Consider the following 14,047-nt stretch of genomic DNA (forward strand, 5'->3'; position numbering starts at 1 on the left):
AATAACCCCAACAAAATTGCATTGCCATTCAAGTGATTTCCTTCCCTCTTAAGATGCAGCCTCCAGTCCACCAGTGGAAAGCAGATACGGTTGCTAGGCAACATCTTCCTGAAGGTTGGGAGGTTGGGGGTGGGGGTTGGTGTTGCAGGAAGGAGGATGGAATGCTGCATGAAATTCAGCAAGTAATGGCTGGGACCATCACAAACACCTGCAAAATCTACATTTCTGTTTTAATCCCCAGTGCAAAGATTGAGAATACCTGTGACTTCCAGTTTGTTCATGGGAGAAGGAGAGAAGATTGGGCGGGAGAAAGCAGGCAGATTCTGCAAGGACTAGTCTTACTACCACCATGAATAATTCATTCAGTTTCTTACACATGCACATATTAGAGGATGGAATTTCAGTTTAAAGGACCTTCTCCTTGTTAAAGAAGGAAGAGATGAAAGAGACTATGATCACTTTTACTCTGGACCAAAAATGTGACTCTTGCTTTTATTTTTCTTATAGACATGGCTAGGTTTTCTGATTTTATGCCATTTTCCCTAGACCCATTCAGAGAAGGAACTGCAGTCTTTCAATGAGAATGCAAAAGAAGATAACGTTGACCTAAACCATCCCTGATCCCTGCCACTTCTTTCCAACCCAGACCTCCCCTATCTGGTAAGTGGAAGATGAATACCATAGCCTTGAGGTTAGCTGCATCGATGTTCCCATATTTATCCACCTCCACAGGCTGAATCTTCATGCCCGCCATGTGGGCACTTGCAGGATTGGTCCCATGTGCAGATTTTGGAATGAGGCAAACCTTTTGAATGGAATGAAAGGAAGGAAAGAGAAAAATCACCAGGCTGTTCATAATGACAGAAGAGTCCTACGAAATGCTTGGAGCATAAATACAATAGGTGCCATATACTTTATTTAAACTAACTGGTGGTGCCTTAATATCTGCTACAACTTCATCATTACTATATTGCAAAACAGTGTCCAACAGAGGAGTTGACACCTGGATCCCCAAATACTGTTCCCTAAAGACTTTCAGAATATTAACACTCTCCGTCCTTACCTCAGTAACACCAAAACAAGCCTAGGCTTATTCTAACCTTGCCTCAACAATAACGTGTAGAAAGCACCTTACAAGAACAGGAGATTAGAAATTAAACTCTAGGACTCAGATGCACACATCACAGCTCCAGTGCTTGGCTCTGCTGGGACCCAGGAGAGACAATGGCAGACATATCCCAAGGCCTCCCAGTGACAACACACCAGTGATGTCATCATTACTGGATACTTACTCTGTGCAATAGATTCTCTGCTTACATGAGAATAGCCAAGCACAAACGCCCATCAGTTTCTGCCCTGTGCTCACACAAGGCATTCACTGAGAAGGTTGGCATCTGTATAAATAAATGTCTAGAGGGACGTCTCTGGTGGTCCAGTGGTTAAGATTCCATTAATTCCAATGCAGGGGATGTGGGTCAGATCCCTGAGAGGGAAACTAAGATCCAACATGCTGTGCAGCACAGCCAGATCAAAAAATAAAATAAATAAAAATAAATAAATAAAAGGACCCTTTAGACAGGGACTACATCACCTCAAATAAGACTCCTTGGCTGGGAGGAAACATTTCTTGCTTTGTCAGGAGACTACTCCTCTCTTTCTAAAGTGATCTTGGTGTTGCCAGTATAATTAGGGAAACGAAAATTCTCAAAAAAAAAAAAAGTCTAGTGCCCACAGATGCCAAAGGAACTCAGAATGAGGGGGTGCCACCTCAAGTTGAAGAGATCAAGAGAGAGTATTTCAAGAGCTTAAAGATGTGTTGAATTCTTACGGAAAATGGTTGGTGGGCATAATACTAAAATTCCCAGGTTTAAATCATTTTCATTTCCTGCCCCCAAATCGTGTGACTAAAGGTGAAGACACATGCTCTGTGTGATCTGATGATGCCCCACTACAGGAAAGGGCACTCTGAAGTTCCCTCCAACAGAAAGCAGTAAGGAGAAGCAATGTTGACCCTGAAAACAATTCTGGTTTTGTGTTTTTGTTTTTAATTCTAGAACCAATATTGTCACCCTGTGAAGAAAAACAGATGGTCATTATAAAAATGGGCTTAATAAGGGGAAATTTAACTTAACAGCTGTTTCCTCAAAAACAGCAAAGCCATCTATTTAAGGAAAATGCATGTGACCCAAAGAGAACTATAAACAGAGGCAAAGATGAAATTACTTTGTTCTTCTTCTGTGGACAGTTAGCACTTCTTTGAATGGTGAATTGCCCCATGAACTGCAGCACACCAGGCTTTCTTTCACTATCCCAGAGTTTGCTCAAACTTGTGTCCATTGAGTCAGTGATGCCATCCACCCATCTCATCCTCTCTTGCCCCCTTCTCCTCCTGCCCTCAATCTTTCCCAGCATCATGGTCTTTTCTAAGAAGTCAGCTTCTTCGCATCAGGGGGCCAAAGTATTAGAGTTTCAGCTTCAATATCACTCCCTCCAATGACTATTCAGGGTTGATTTCCTTTAGGATTAACTGGTTTGACCTCCTTGCTGTCCACAGAACTCTCAAGAGTCTTCTCCAGCACCACAGTTTGAAAGCATCAATTCTTCAGCACTTAGTCTTTTTTATGGTACAATTCTCACATCTGCACATGACTAGTGGAAAAATCATAGCTTTGACTATACAGACCTTTGTTAGCAAAGTGTTGTCTCTGCTTTTTAATACGCTGTCTAGGGATATAAGAATTAGCAGGAACAAAATGTCTCAGTCATTTTTTCAATGATTTGTTGCTGTTAGAAATTTCTGATTTTCTATGTGGATCCTCACTTTAAAATTTGTGGTATTGTAAGGGACTTCCAATACCTTAAGTTCTAGGACAATGTCCTCTAGGACAATGTCCTAGGTTCTAGGACAGAACCTAGATTTGATATTTTAGCCAACACTAACTCTCTTTGGTTCATTATGCCAATTTAGGTGGATGCTGTGTTTTTTTAACTCCCTAGTGTGCCTGGCATAGACCCAACATAGCTCATCTTCAAAAGACTTGACGAATGAGTGAAGGATTAAGGAGAAGTCCTTTGCAAGGGAAATCAATTTCTTACCACTGGTCAAATCCAAAAGCCGAAGGCCACTATTTTGCCTCAGGCAACTGAGAAAAGAAAAATACATACAGGTTTCGGTGGTGTTTTCTTAGTTTGTTTGGGTCAATGTCTTCCCTTTGTATAGGAAATTCAATCACTGATCAGCAAACCCGAATTAGTACTTGACTAACAAATTAGTTAATAATTATAAAGTGCTTAGGACAGTGCCCGGTACATGCAATTTCTACATAAGTGTTTGTTCAATAATTTGTAGTCTCCCAAATTAAACTGGTAAATCAAGAATTTGGCCATTGCATTTTAGGAACCTCTGAAATTTAACCTAAGAGCAAATATGAAAATAACTTCCAAAACAGTTTGAAATAAGAAAATCATCAGGAATACCGGAGGTTCTATAACATATGACTTCCCCACACTTTTTTTTTTTTTTTGCAAAAAAGGATATATTTTACTAGTTTCTGTTATAGTCTATGATATGAGAGCAGCTGTCTTAGACATCTCCGATACAGAAAAATCCTCCGTGATTATTTGAATAATAAATCATTTTCTTCTTCTCTAACTAAAAGTCTAATTAAAATCTTTAGGATGCCAACATTTCCAAACTGAAGGGTTCTGTTTCTGCAAGCTCAGTGACTGGGTAGTTGTCCCTGCCTCCTTCACACACCCTCAAAATGCAGCATCCCACTCATCCCTGTCCTTCAGTGGAATAACCTCTCCTAACACTTCAGTGATAGCAATGAGAACAGTGGAGCCAGGAGAAGCATCACACACAAGGGGACTGAGATAGAAGGGAGGACTGGAAAAAACAAAGAGGGACAAAGAGCTGAAAAGAATCCATGTGTCATAGAAGAACTCTGTTGTTGCTGTTGTTTAGTCATAGTCATGTCCACCTCTTTTGTGATCCATGGACTGTAGCCCACCAGGCTCCCCGTCCATTGGATTTTCCAGGCAAGAATACTGGGTTGGGTTGCCGTTTTTTTTCTCCAGGGGATCCAACAGACCCAGGGATTGAACCTAGGTCTCCTGCACTGGCAAGTGGATTCTTTACCTCTGAGCCACCAGGGAAACCTAGAAGAACTCTGCCCAGGCCCAGTCTCTCATCCTTTATTTCTGTGACCTTTCTGGTTTGGCCCCCAACTCCTGGACATTAACAAACAGTTCCTGGGGTCAACCTGGAGAAGCAGGAACCAGCGCGGGATGGGAAGCGTCACAGAGCAGACAGAACCTGGATTTTAGCTGGCCTTTTCTCACTAGCTGGTCACAGGCCTTCCACAAGCACCATAGTGTGGATCCCAGCGGCTTCACCATAAAGCAGGAACAACATGGAGATGGTAACACAGGATGAATGGCTTCCTCTCTCAGAGTCCCAGAAACTTCATGGTTAAAGAGCATGAACAACAAAGAGTTCCAGGGGCTACTCAATACAAGGAAGCCACAGAGGTAAAATAGAAAAGGCAACTCTAAATGTCAGTCATCTGGCAGCCTCTCATTGGAAAATCAGAATCCCAATGTTTCCTTTCTGACTCTATGAAAGTGCTGAAATTTTGAGGTCCAAAGAACAACTTTAATTCCAAACTAACCCTTCCTTAGAAAAATTGAATTCAAACCCAAGCGAAAAAAAATTTAAAAGTTGCGCTATCAGGAAGGTGGGAGAAAAAAGTTTTTCCTCCCATTTTGTGAAAGGGAAGTAAAATAGTATTTAAATTCTTCCCTGCAAAATCCAGGTAACTAGCCATAAATAATCTTCCAGCTTTAATAAAACTACGAATGGACTAAGACTGGGCTACTACCAACCACACCCTACTTCTGTGGGCAGCCAGAAGGACTCTGGCCCCTTTTTCTCTAAACCTCCTGGGCTGGGCAGACAGCTGTGACTTGCTCCTGACTCCTACTCACTAATGCCACCTCCACAGTTCATGAAGTTCAAGGTCAGCGTGGACACCACCAGGAACACAGGCCTCCTTCGGCCACAATCTGAAGCCTGTGTTGTTAGTTCATCTGCTAAAGGCACTGCCTCAGGATTAGTGGAGGTCTGTGGAGCCTATTAGCACCTGCTGGTCCCACAAGGGCCTCCAAAAGCAGTTTGGACCTGGAGACTAAACTCTCATTCAAAGCAAACGAAGAAACAGAACCGTGAACTCTGCTTCATGTCTTCTTTTGATGTTGAGAGCTGAGAATCACTAATAAGGAATTTATTTATTCAATGAATATTTTTTGAGCATACATAGGGCAAGAACTGTGCTCAGGCACAGTAGGAGTTACAGAAGAACGAAAGCTCCGTCTCTGCCCTCTGTCCAGGCCTGGGGCCAGGGCCGAGGCAATGAGGGAGACTTGGAATGGCAACCTTCCCGCCCCTTCCTCCCTTTGCTCCCCGGGGGCAGCAGTTCTGCAGCCAACTGGCTAATTTTTACAGACTGGGTTTGAGAAGCCTTTTATCTCAAAATGTTTTTCCTCAAAATGGTCCATTGAAACGTCTTAGAGGCAAGGATTGTAATAGCCACTTCATAGACATTTGTTTCTTGATTATATGTTTCCCCAACTTCTTCCAAGAAGACTTGGAGGGAGTGTCCCACAGAACAAAAGGGACCCTAAAGTTGAACCCACTGCCCTCTCCCCGCCCCAACTCCAGGGGTAAACAAATGGTTGATACTGACCGTTCTGTGTGTCTCTCCTTTCGCATCTAAGTAGGCTCGTATAGAGGCCAGCCCGGTGTATTCCCCCTGGGCTCCGCTGCAAAGACAGGAAGAAAAGAGTCAGATGCCTCTCTGCCTTCGTGTACTCACTCAGTATTCATCAGGTACAGGCTGTGTGTTCACCAACATGTGACACAAAGTCCCTCCTAGAAAACAGTAAGCGCATCTAGGATCCCGGCATGAGCCTAAAGCCTTGAACAACCAGAACACCTGGTCTGTGCACTATAGTCACCCATTCCTACTCAGAGATGGGATTTCAACCCTCGCTCAGGACCATGCATCTAAAAAAATTCACTTTCAATATGGAAAATTCCAAAACTGTGCAAAAGTAGAGAGAAGAATGTAAGGGACCACCACATTGTGCCTATTGCCCAGCTTTAAACATTAAAAGATTATGGTCAGTCTTGTTTCTACCTACATCCCTTACCTAACCCTCTCACTCTGAACTAGATTACTGTGAAGCAAAACTTAAGCATCATATCATTTCATTGATTCAAACTTCAATATGTATCTTTCAAAGAATTATTCTTTAAAATATAATTGCCATTATCATACCTAAAATGATGAACAATAATTTTTTAATATCACTAAATATTTAGCCAATGATCCGATTATACTGCAAAGGAATTGTACATTGAGTACAATTAATTGAGTGTAATTGAGTGTGGTACCATTCCAGACAGACTTGGGGTCAGCTTTCCTAATCCCCACATACTCACGGCTGCTAGAGGCTGGCCATACCCATCTCAGCAGTCCTTGAAGGCACCACTTTTAGAGCACACTTAATGACTAACATTCCAGGGAGGGGTGCTGAGTCAATCATAAACTGTTACTTAATGTTCTCAGTACTCTCTGCAGGAAGGAAAGGAAGTGAGTAATACGTTTTTTAATCCCATTCAAAATGCATATTTCCTCCATTTCACAAAATTACACCATCTTTTGACTCTGTGGAAGGCCCAGTGGTTTTGGCATTCATCCCTCCTGATCACCCCGTAATAATGAGATCATACTCTAAAAAAGAACAAGACTTAAGAATAAACTAGATAAATTCTTTAATTTCTAAAAGAAAAGCTAAACTTGAGCACTAGAAAACATTTTTTTGAGAAAATGGTGGGATGGAACCAGTTGAATTTGAAATATCTGCAAACTAGTATAGAGACATTGATGGTTTGGTGTCAGGAGATGGCAGAATTGACGATTTAGGGCTCAGCATGAGAAGAGGACAGAGCAGAGGAAAACATCTGGGGGTGCAAGGCTTGGAGTCTGGCTGGAGGAATAAAGGAAAGCGGTGGTTTCCACAGTGTAGGTGCCACAGAGCAACAGAAGAGCCTAGATGAGCTAAGGAATAATGATAAATGTAAGCTGCTCCAGTAATTAAGCACTTGCTATTTGCCAGGCACTGTGGTGCATAGACAAAACACAGGTAAATGAGAACCATTACTGCTGTCACCACCAAGAATTTTATAATTTTTTTTTCTTTTTTGGACCTCAGGGAATGTATAGACTAGTATTATGCATGGAGCAGCTCTGCAATAAATGTTTAGTCAATTTGTTCAAAATTGAGTTCTTCTTCAGTCCAGACAACATTAATGTCATCATTTCGCCCATGGAAAAGGACTTCAACAAATGGACTTAGTCTCTACTCAATACTCTGTAATGATCTATTTGGAAAAAGAATTTTTTTAAAAAGTGGATATATTTATATGTATAACTGATTCACTTTGATGTATAGTAGAAACTAACACATTGTAAATGAACTATACTCCAATAAAAATTAATTTAAAAATGGATTTTGTATTCCCTTCTGTGTTTTTCTCATGACTTCTACCCATCTTGTGTTGGAAGATCAATCAAAGAAGGAAAGAAGAGACTTGAGCTAGGAGCCAGTAATCCAAGAGAAAGGCAGTATTCCAAAGAGTTGATCAAAAACACTGGGTGTTTTCTGGCTTAGATACTCTTAAATTTAAATCAGTCATTTTCCAAAAAAGTGCAAAAGATATATTCTAAATCCTACATAAGGATTATTCCTAGGGTACTATGAAAATAAAGGGAATTATTAGTGCCACCTGTTGGTGAAAAAGCATTATGAAAAGCATCTGCTTATCTGCATAACCCAGATTGAGAACTCATCAGAAAAGTACTACATGTGGAAGGGCAACTAGGATAGTGGTTTTCTGACATCTATTCAAAAACAAAGTGATTATACTGCATAGCACAGGGAACTCAAGTCAACACTCTGTAATGGCCTATATAGAAACAGAATCTTAAGAGTAGATATATGTATATGTATAACTGACCGCTATAAACCTGAAACTAACACAACACTGTAAATCCACTATAAAATAAAAATTAAATTTCTGCATGCTTTTTAAACTTATGAAAAAGTTAACATAGAACCCATTTTTCATGACTGCAGGATATGCTACAATTCATTACTTAGGGTGAATCCTAGAAGTTGCCAAAATTCATGCTGAATTATACTATAATTGAACTGAGAAAACAGTAGCATGTTTTATTTATAATAGTCAAAGTGGGATGTTGTATTGATACAAGTCAAACGGTATTAAAAATGTGCCCTAGAGAAAATGATCATGTTATGTATGGATCATAACTGAAAATTTAGGCACTGATAATTTCAGGTTTATACATTTTTTGAATTATTCTTGTTTTAATTTTTTCTAGATATTCTTCTGAAAATCATTAAATAGGTTAACACACCATTGTAGTTCACATACCAATGGCCACATTTAATGTGCAGTTTCAGAGAAGTTTTCGTTTAAGCTGTCTACTGGTCAGTGGGCCTATTTTATTTGTAACAACATTTGAAATTCTTAAGTTTTCTATATGATGTCCCTAAAAAATATTACATTTAAAAAGACATTTTTGTGAAAAAGATTTTTTGAGTGATAAACTGTAAATTTAAATATGAAGTGAATTCCTTCCCTTCAACTATCTATAATATCTATAATGTCTAACACCTAGCCCATTGCAAAAACTGAAATATTTGGAAGCTAAAATATGCATCACTATCCAATGAAACCAAGGTTTTTGTAGATATAGGATTATTCTAAAATTTACATGTAAAGTCAAAGCAACTGAAATAGCATTCTGAAAAGAAAAAAGAGGAATCAGTCCTGCCTCTAATGTCAAAGCTCTCCTTGACCTGATGTCCCTTATCAAGTAGTTAGACAACAAGCTCCTCTGGATCTTAGTCTCCATCTGTCACATGGGGATAATGCCACCCAATTTACAGATGAATTTAAAATTAGTATTATAAAAGTAATACATTCTTCTGATTTTTTAAAAAACTTCATCAATGAAAAAAGGGATGAAGCTTAAGGTAAAAACAAAACAAAAAGCCCCTAATTCTTACCAGTTTTACCCCCTCAAAAGAAGCACTAATACTAATTTCTTGTAATACATAATGTTTTTTTGTTTGTTTGTTTGTTTAATTTATTTTTTACTGAAGGATAATTGCATTACAGAACTTTGTTTTCTGTGATACCTTAACATGAATCAGCTATAGGTATACATATATCCCCTCCCTTTTGGACCTCCCTCCCATCTCCCTCCCCATCCCACCCCTCTAGGTTGATTCAGAGACCCTGTTTGAGTTTCCTGAGCCATACAGCAAATTCCCATTGGTTATCTATTTAACATATGGTTATATAAGTCTCCATGTTACTCCTTCCATACATTTCACCCTCTCCTCCCCTCTCCCCATGTCCATAAGTCTATTCTCTATGTCTGTTTCTCTATTGCTGCCCTGTAAATAAATTCTTCAGTACCAATTTTTCTAGATTCTGTATATGTGTGTTAGAACATGATATTTATCTTTCTCTTTCTGACTCACTTCACTCTGTATAGTAGGTTCTAGGTTCATCCATCTCATCTGAACTGACTCATGCGTTCCTTTTTATGACTGAGAAATATTCCATTGTGTATATGCACCACAACTTCTTTATCTATTCATCTGTCGATGGGCATATAGATTGTTTCCAGGTTCTAGCTATTGTAAATAGTGCTGCAGTGAACAATGGAATACATGTGTCTTTTTCAACCCTCAAGGTATATGCCTAGGAATGGAATTGCTGGGTTATATCATATGGTGGTTTTATTCCTAGTTTTTTAAGGAATCTCCATACCTTCTTTCATAGTGACTGTATCAATTTACATTCCCACCAACAGAGCAAGAGTTCCCTTTTCTCCATACCTTCTCCAGCATTGATTTGTAGACTTTTTGATGATGACCATTCTGATCAGTGTGAGGTGATATCTCATAGTTTTGATTTGCATTTCTCTAGTAATGAGCGATGTTGAGCATCTTTTCATGTGTTTGTTAGCCATCTCTATGTCTTCTTTGGAGAAAGGTCTGTTTAGGTCTCTTTCCTGCTTTTTGATTGGGTTGTTTGTTTTTCTGGTATTGAGTTGTATGAGCTCTTGTATATTTCGGAAATTAATCTTTGTCAGTTGCTTCATTTGCTATTATTTTCTTCCATTCTGAGGGTTGTCTTTTCACCTTGCTTATAGTTTCCTTTGCTGTACAAAAGTTTTTAAGTTTAATCAGGTCCCACTTGTTTATTTTTGTTTTTATTTCCATTACTCTAAGAGGTGGTTCATAGAGGATCTTGCTTTGATTCTAGTGTTCTGCCTATGTCTTCCTCTAAGAGTTTTATAGTTTCTGGCCTCACATTTAGGTCTTTAATCCATTTTGAGTTTATCTTTGTGTGTGGTGTTAGGAAGTGTTCTAATTTCATTCTTTTACATGTAGCTACCCAGTTTTCCCAGCACCATTTATTGAAGAGGCTGTCTTTGTCCCATTGTATATTCTTGCCTCCTTTATCAAAAATAAGGTACTCATAGGTGCATGGGTTTATTTCTGGGCTTTCTATCTTGTTCCATTGGTCTATATTTCTGTTTTAGTGCCAGTACCATACTGTCTCAATGACTGTAGCTTTGTAGCATAATCTGAAGTCAGGAAGGTTGATTCCTCCAGCTCCATCCTTCTTTCTCAAGACTTCTTTGGCTATTCAGGGTCTTTTGTGTTTCCATATGAATTGTGCAATTTTTTGTTCTAGTTCCGTGAAAAATTTCATTGGTAATTTGATAGGGATCGCATTGAATCTGTAGACTGCATTTGGGAGTATAGTCATTTTCACAATATTGATTCTTCCTACCCAGGAACATAGAATATCTTTCCATCTGTTTATGTCATTTTTTTATTTCTTTCATCAGTGTCTTATAATTTTCTGTATACAATTCTTTTGTCTCCTTAGGTAAGTTTATTCCTAGATGTTTAATTCTTTTTGTTGCAATGGTGAATGGGATTGATTCCTTAATTTCTCTTTCTGATTCTTCATTGTTAGTATATAGAAATGCAAGTGATTTCTGGGTATTGATTTTGTATCTTGCAACTTTGCTAAATTCACTGTTTTAGCTCTAGTAATTTTCTGACACTATATTTAGGGTTTTCTATGTACAGTATCATGTCATCTGCAAACAGTGAGAGCTTTACTTCTTCTTTTCTGATCTGGATTCCTTTTATTTTTTTTTCTTCTCTGACTGCTGTAGCTAGGACTTCCAAAACTATATTTAATAATAGTAGTGAAAGTGGACACCCTTGTCTTGTTCCTGATCTTAGGGGAAATGCTTTCAGTTTTTCACCATTGAGAATAATGTTTTCTGTAGGCTTATCATATATGGCCTTTTCTATGTTAAGGTAGGTTCCTCCTATGCCCATTTTTTGAAGAGTTTTAATCATAAATGGGTGCTGAATGTTGTCAAAGGCTTTTTCTGCATCTATTGAGATTGTCATGTGGTTTTTATCTTTCAATTTCTTAATATGGTGTATCACATTGATTGCATGTATTGAAGAATCCTTGCATTCCTGGAATAAACCCAACTTGATCATGGTGTATGGAGCTTTTTGATGTGTTGCTGAATTCTGTTTGCTAAAATTTTGTTGAGAATTTTTGCATCTATGTTCATCAATGATATTGGCCTGTAGTTTTCTTTTTTGTGTGTTGTCTTTGTCTGGTTTTGTTATCAGGGTGATTGTGGCCTCGTAGAATGAGTTTGGAGGTATTCCTTCCTTTGCAATATTTTCAAAAGAGTTTTTAAAGGATAGGCATTAGCTCTTCTCTAAATGTTTGACAGAATTCTCCTGTGAAGCCATCTGGTCCTGGGAATTTGTTTTTTGGGAGATTTTTGACCACAGCTTCAATTCCAGTGCTTGTGACTGGGTTGTTCATAATTTCTATTTCTTCCTGGTTCAGTATTGGAAGGTTGAATTTTTCTGAGAATCTGTCCATTTCTTCCAGGTTATCTATTTTATTGCCATATAGGTAGTGATAATCTTCTCTTATAATCCTTTGTATTTCTGCATTGTCTGTTGTAACCTCTCCTTTTTGGTTTCTTCTTTTGTTGATTTGATTCTACCCTCTTTTTCTTGATGAGTCTGGCTAAAGGTTTGTCAATTTTGTTTATCTTCTCAAAGAACCAGCTTTAGTTTTATAAATCTTTACCATTATTTCTTTCATTTCTTTTTTATTTATTTCTGCTTGGATATTTATGATTTCTTTCCTTCTACTAATTTTGGGTTATTTTGTTCTTCCTTTTCCAATTGTTTCAGGTGTAAAGTTAGGTTGTCTATTCAATGTTTTTCTTATTTCTTGAGGTAGGACTGTATCGCTATAAACTTCCCTCTTAGAACTGCTTTTACTGCACCCCATAGGTTTTGAGTTGTCCTGTTTTCATTGTCATTTGTTTCAATAAATTGTTTGATTTCCTTTTTGATTTCTTCAACAACCTGTTGGTTATTTAGAAACACAAACGTGTTGTTTAATCTCCATGTGTTTGTGTTTCTTATAGTTTTTTTTCTTGTATTTGATATCTAATCTCATAGCGTTGTGGTCAGAGAAGATGCTTGATATGATTTCAATTTTCTTAAATTTACTGAGGTTTGATTTGTGACCCAAAATGTGGTCTATCCTGGAGAAATGTTTCATATCCACTTGAGAAGAAGGTGTATTCTTCTGCATTTGGATAGAATGGCCTGAAGGTATCAATGACATCCATCTCATCTAATGTATCACATAAGACTTGCATTTCCTTATTAATTTTCTGTTTTGATGATCTGTCCATTGGTGTGAGTGGTGTGTTAACGTCTCCTACTATTATTGTGTTACTGTCAATTTCTCCTTTTATGTCTTTTAGTGTTTGTCTTATATATTGAGGTGCTCCTATTTGGGTGCATAGATATTTACAATTGTTATGTCTTCCTCTTGGATTGATCCTTAGATAATTATATAGTGTCCTTATCTCTTGTAATCTTCTTTATTTTAAGGTTTATTTTTTCTGATATAAGGATTGCTACTCCAGCTTTCTTTTGCTTCCAATTTGCATGGAATCTATTTTACCATCCTCTGACTTCCAGTCTATATGTGTCTTTACATCTAAAGTAGGTTTCTTGCAGACAGCATATATATAGGTCTTATTTTTTTATCCATTCAGCCAGTCTGTGTCTTTTGGTTGGAATATTAATCCATTTACATTTTAAGTTAATTATTGATATATATGTTCCTATTGTCATTTTCTTAATTGTTTGGGTTTGATTTTGTAGATCTTTTTTCTTCTCTTGTATTTCTTCACTATATAAGTCCCTTTAACATTTGTGTAAAGCTGGTTTGGCAGTACTGAATTCTCCTTAACTTTTGCTTGTCTGAAAAGCTTTTGATTCCTCCATCAATTTTGAATGAGATCCTTGCCAGGTACAGTAATCTTAGTTGTAGATTTTTCCCTTTCAGTACTTTAAATATATCCTGCCATTCCCTTCTGGCTTGCAGAGTTTCTGCTGAAAGATCAGCTGTTAAATATATGGGGTTTCCCTTGCATGTTACTTGTTGCTTCTCCCTTGCTGTTTTTAATATTCTCTATTTGTGTTTAGTCTTTGTTAGTTTGATTAGTATATGCCTTGGCATGTTTTTACTTGGGTTTATCCTGTATGGGACTCTTTGCCCCTCTTGGACTTGACAATTTCCTTTTCCATGTTGGGGAAATTCTCAACTATAATGTCTTCAAAAATTTTCTCATACCCTTTCTTTTTCTCTTCTTCTGGGATCCCTATAATTCAAATGTTGGTGCGTTTGATATTGTTCTAGAGGTCTCTGAGACTGTTCTCAGCTCTTTTCATTCTTTTCACTTTCTTCTGTTCTTTAGAAGTTATTTCCACCATTTTATCTTCCAGCTCACTGATTCATTCT

The 14,047-nt window shown here is 38.0% G+C and overlaps 1 protein-coding gene across 2 annotated transcripts in view; it reads right to left on the reverse strand.

Annotated features, from left to right (window-relative positions):
• Nucleotides 1-14,047, reverse strand: part of GLDC (glycine decarboxylase) — an 83,922-nt gene that overhangs the window by 19,269 nt on the left and 50,606 nt on the right. For both annotated transcript variants that reach the window (XM_070480457.1, XM_070480456.1), the window contains exons 16-17: nucleotides 5,748-5,823; nucleotides 680-805 (exon numbers count right to left, since the gene is read on the reverse strand). In XM_070480457.1, the coding sequence (XP_070336558.1) occupies nucleotides 680-805; nucleotides 5,748-5,823 (202 nt within the window). The remainder of the gene's footprint in view (nucleotides 1-679; nucleotides 806-5,747; nucleotides 5,824-14,047) is intronic.

Source organism: Odocoileus virginianus, chromosome 18 (genome assembly GCF_023699985.2).
Source record: "Odocoileus virginianus isolate 20LAN1187 ecotype Illinois chromosome 18, Ovbor_1.2, whole genome shotgun sequence".
Classification (NCBI taxonomy): domain Eukaryota; kingdom Metazoa; phylum Chordata; class Mammalia; order Artiodactyla; family Cervidae; genus Odocoileus; species Odocoileus virginianus.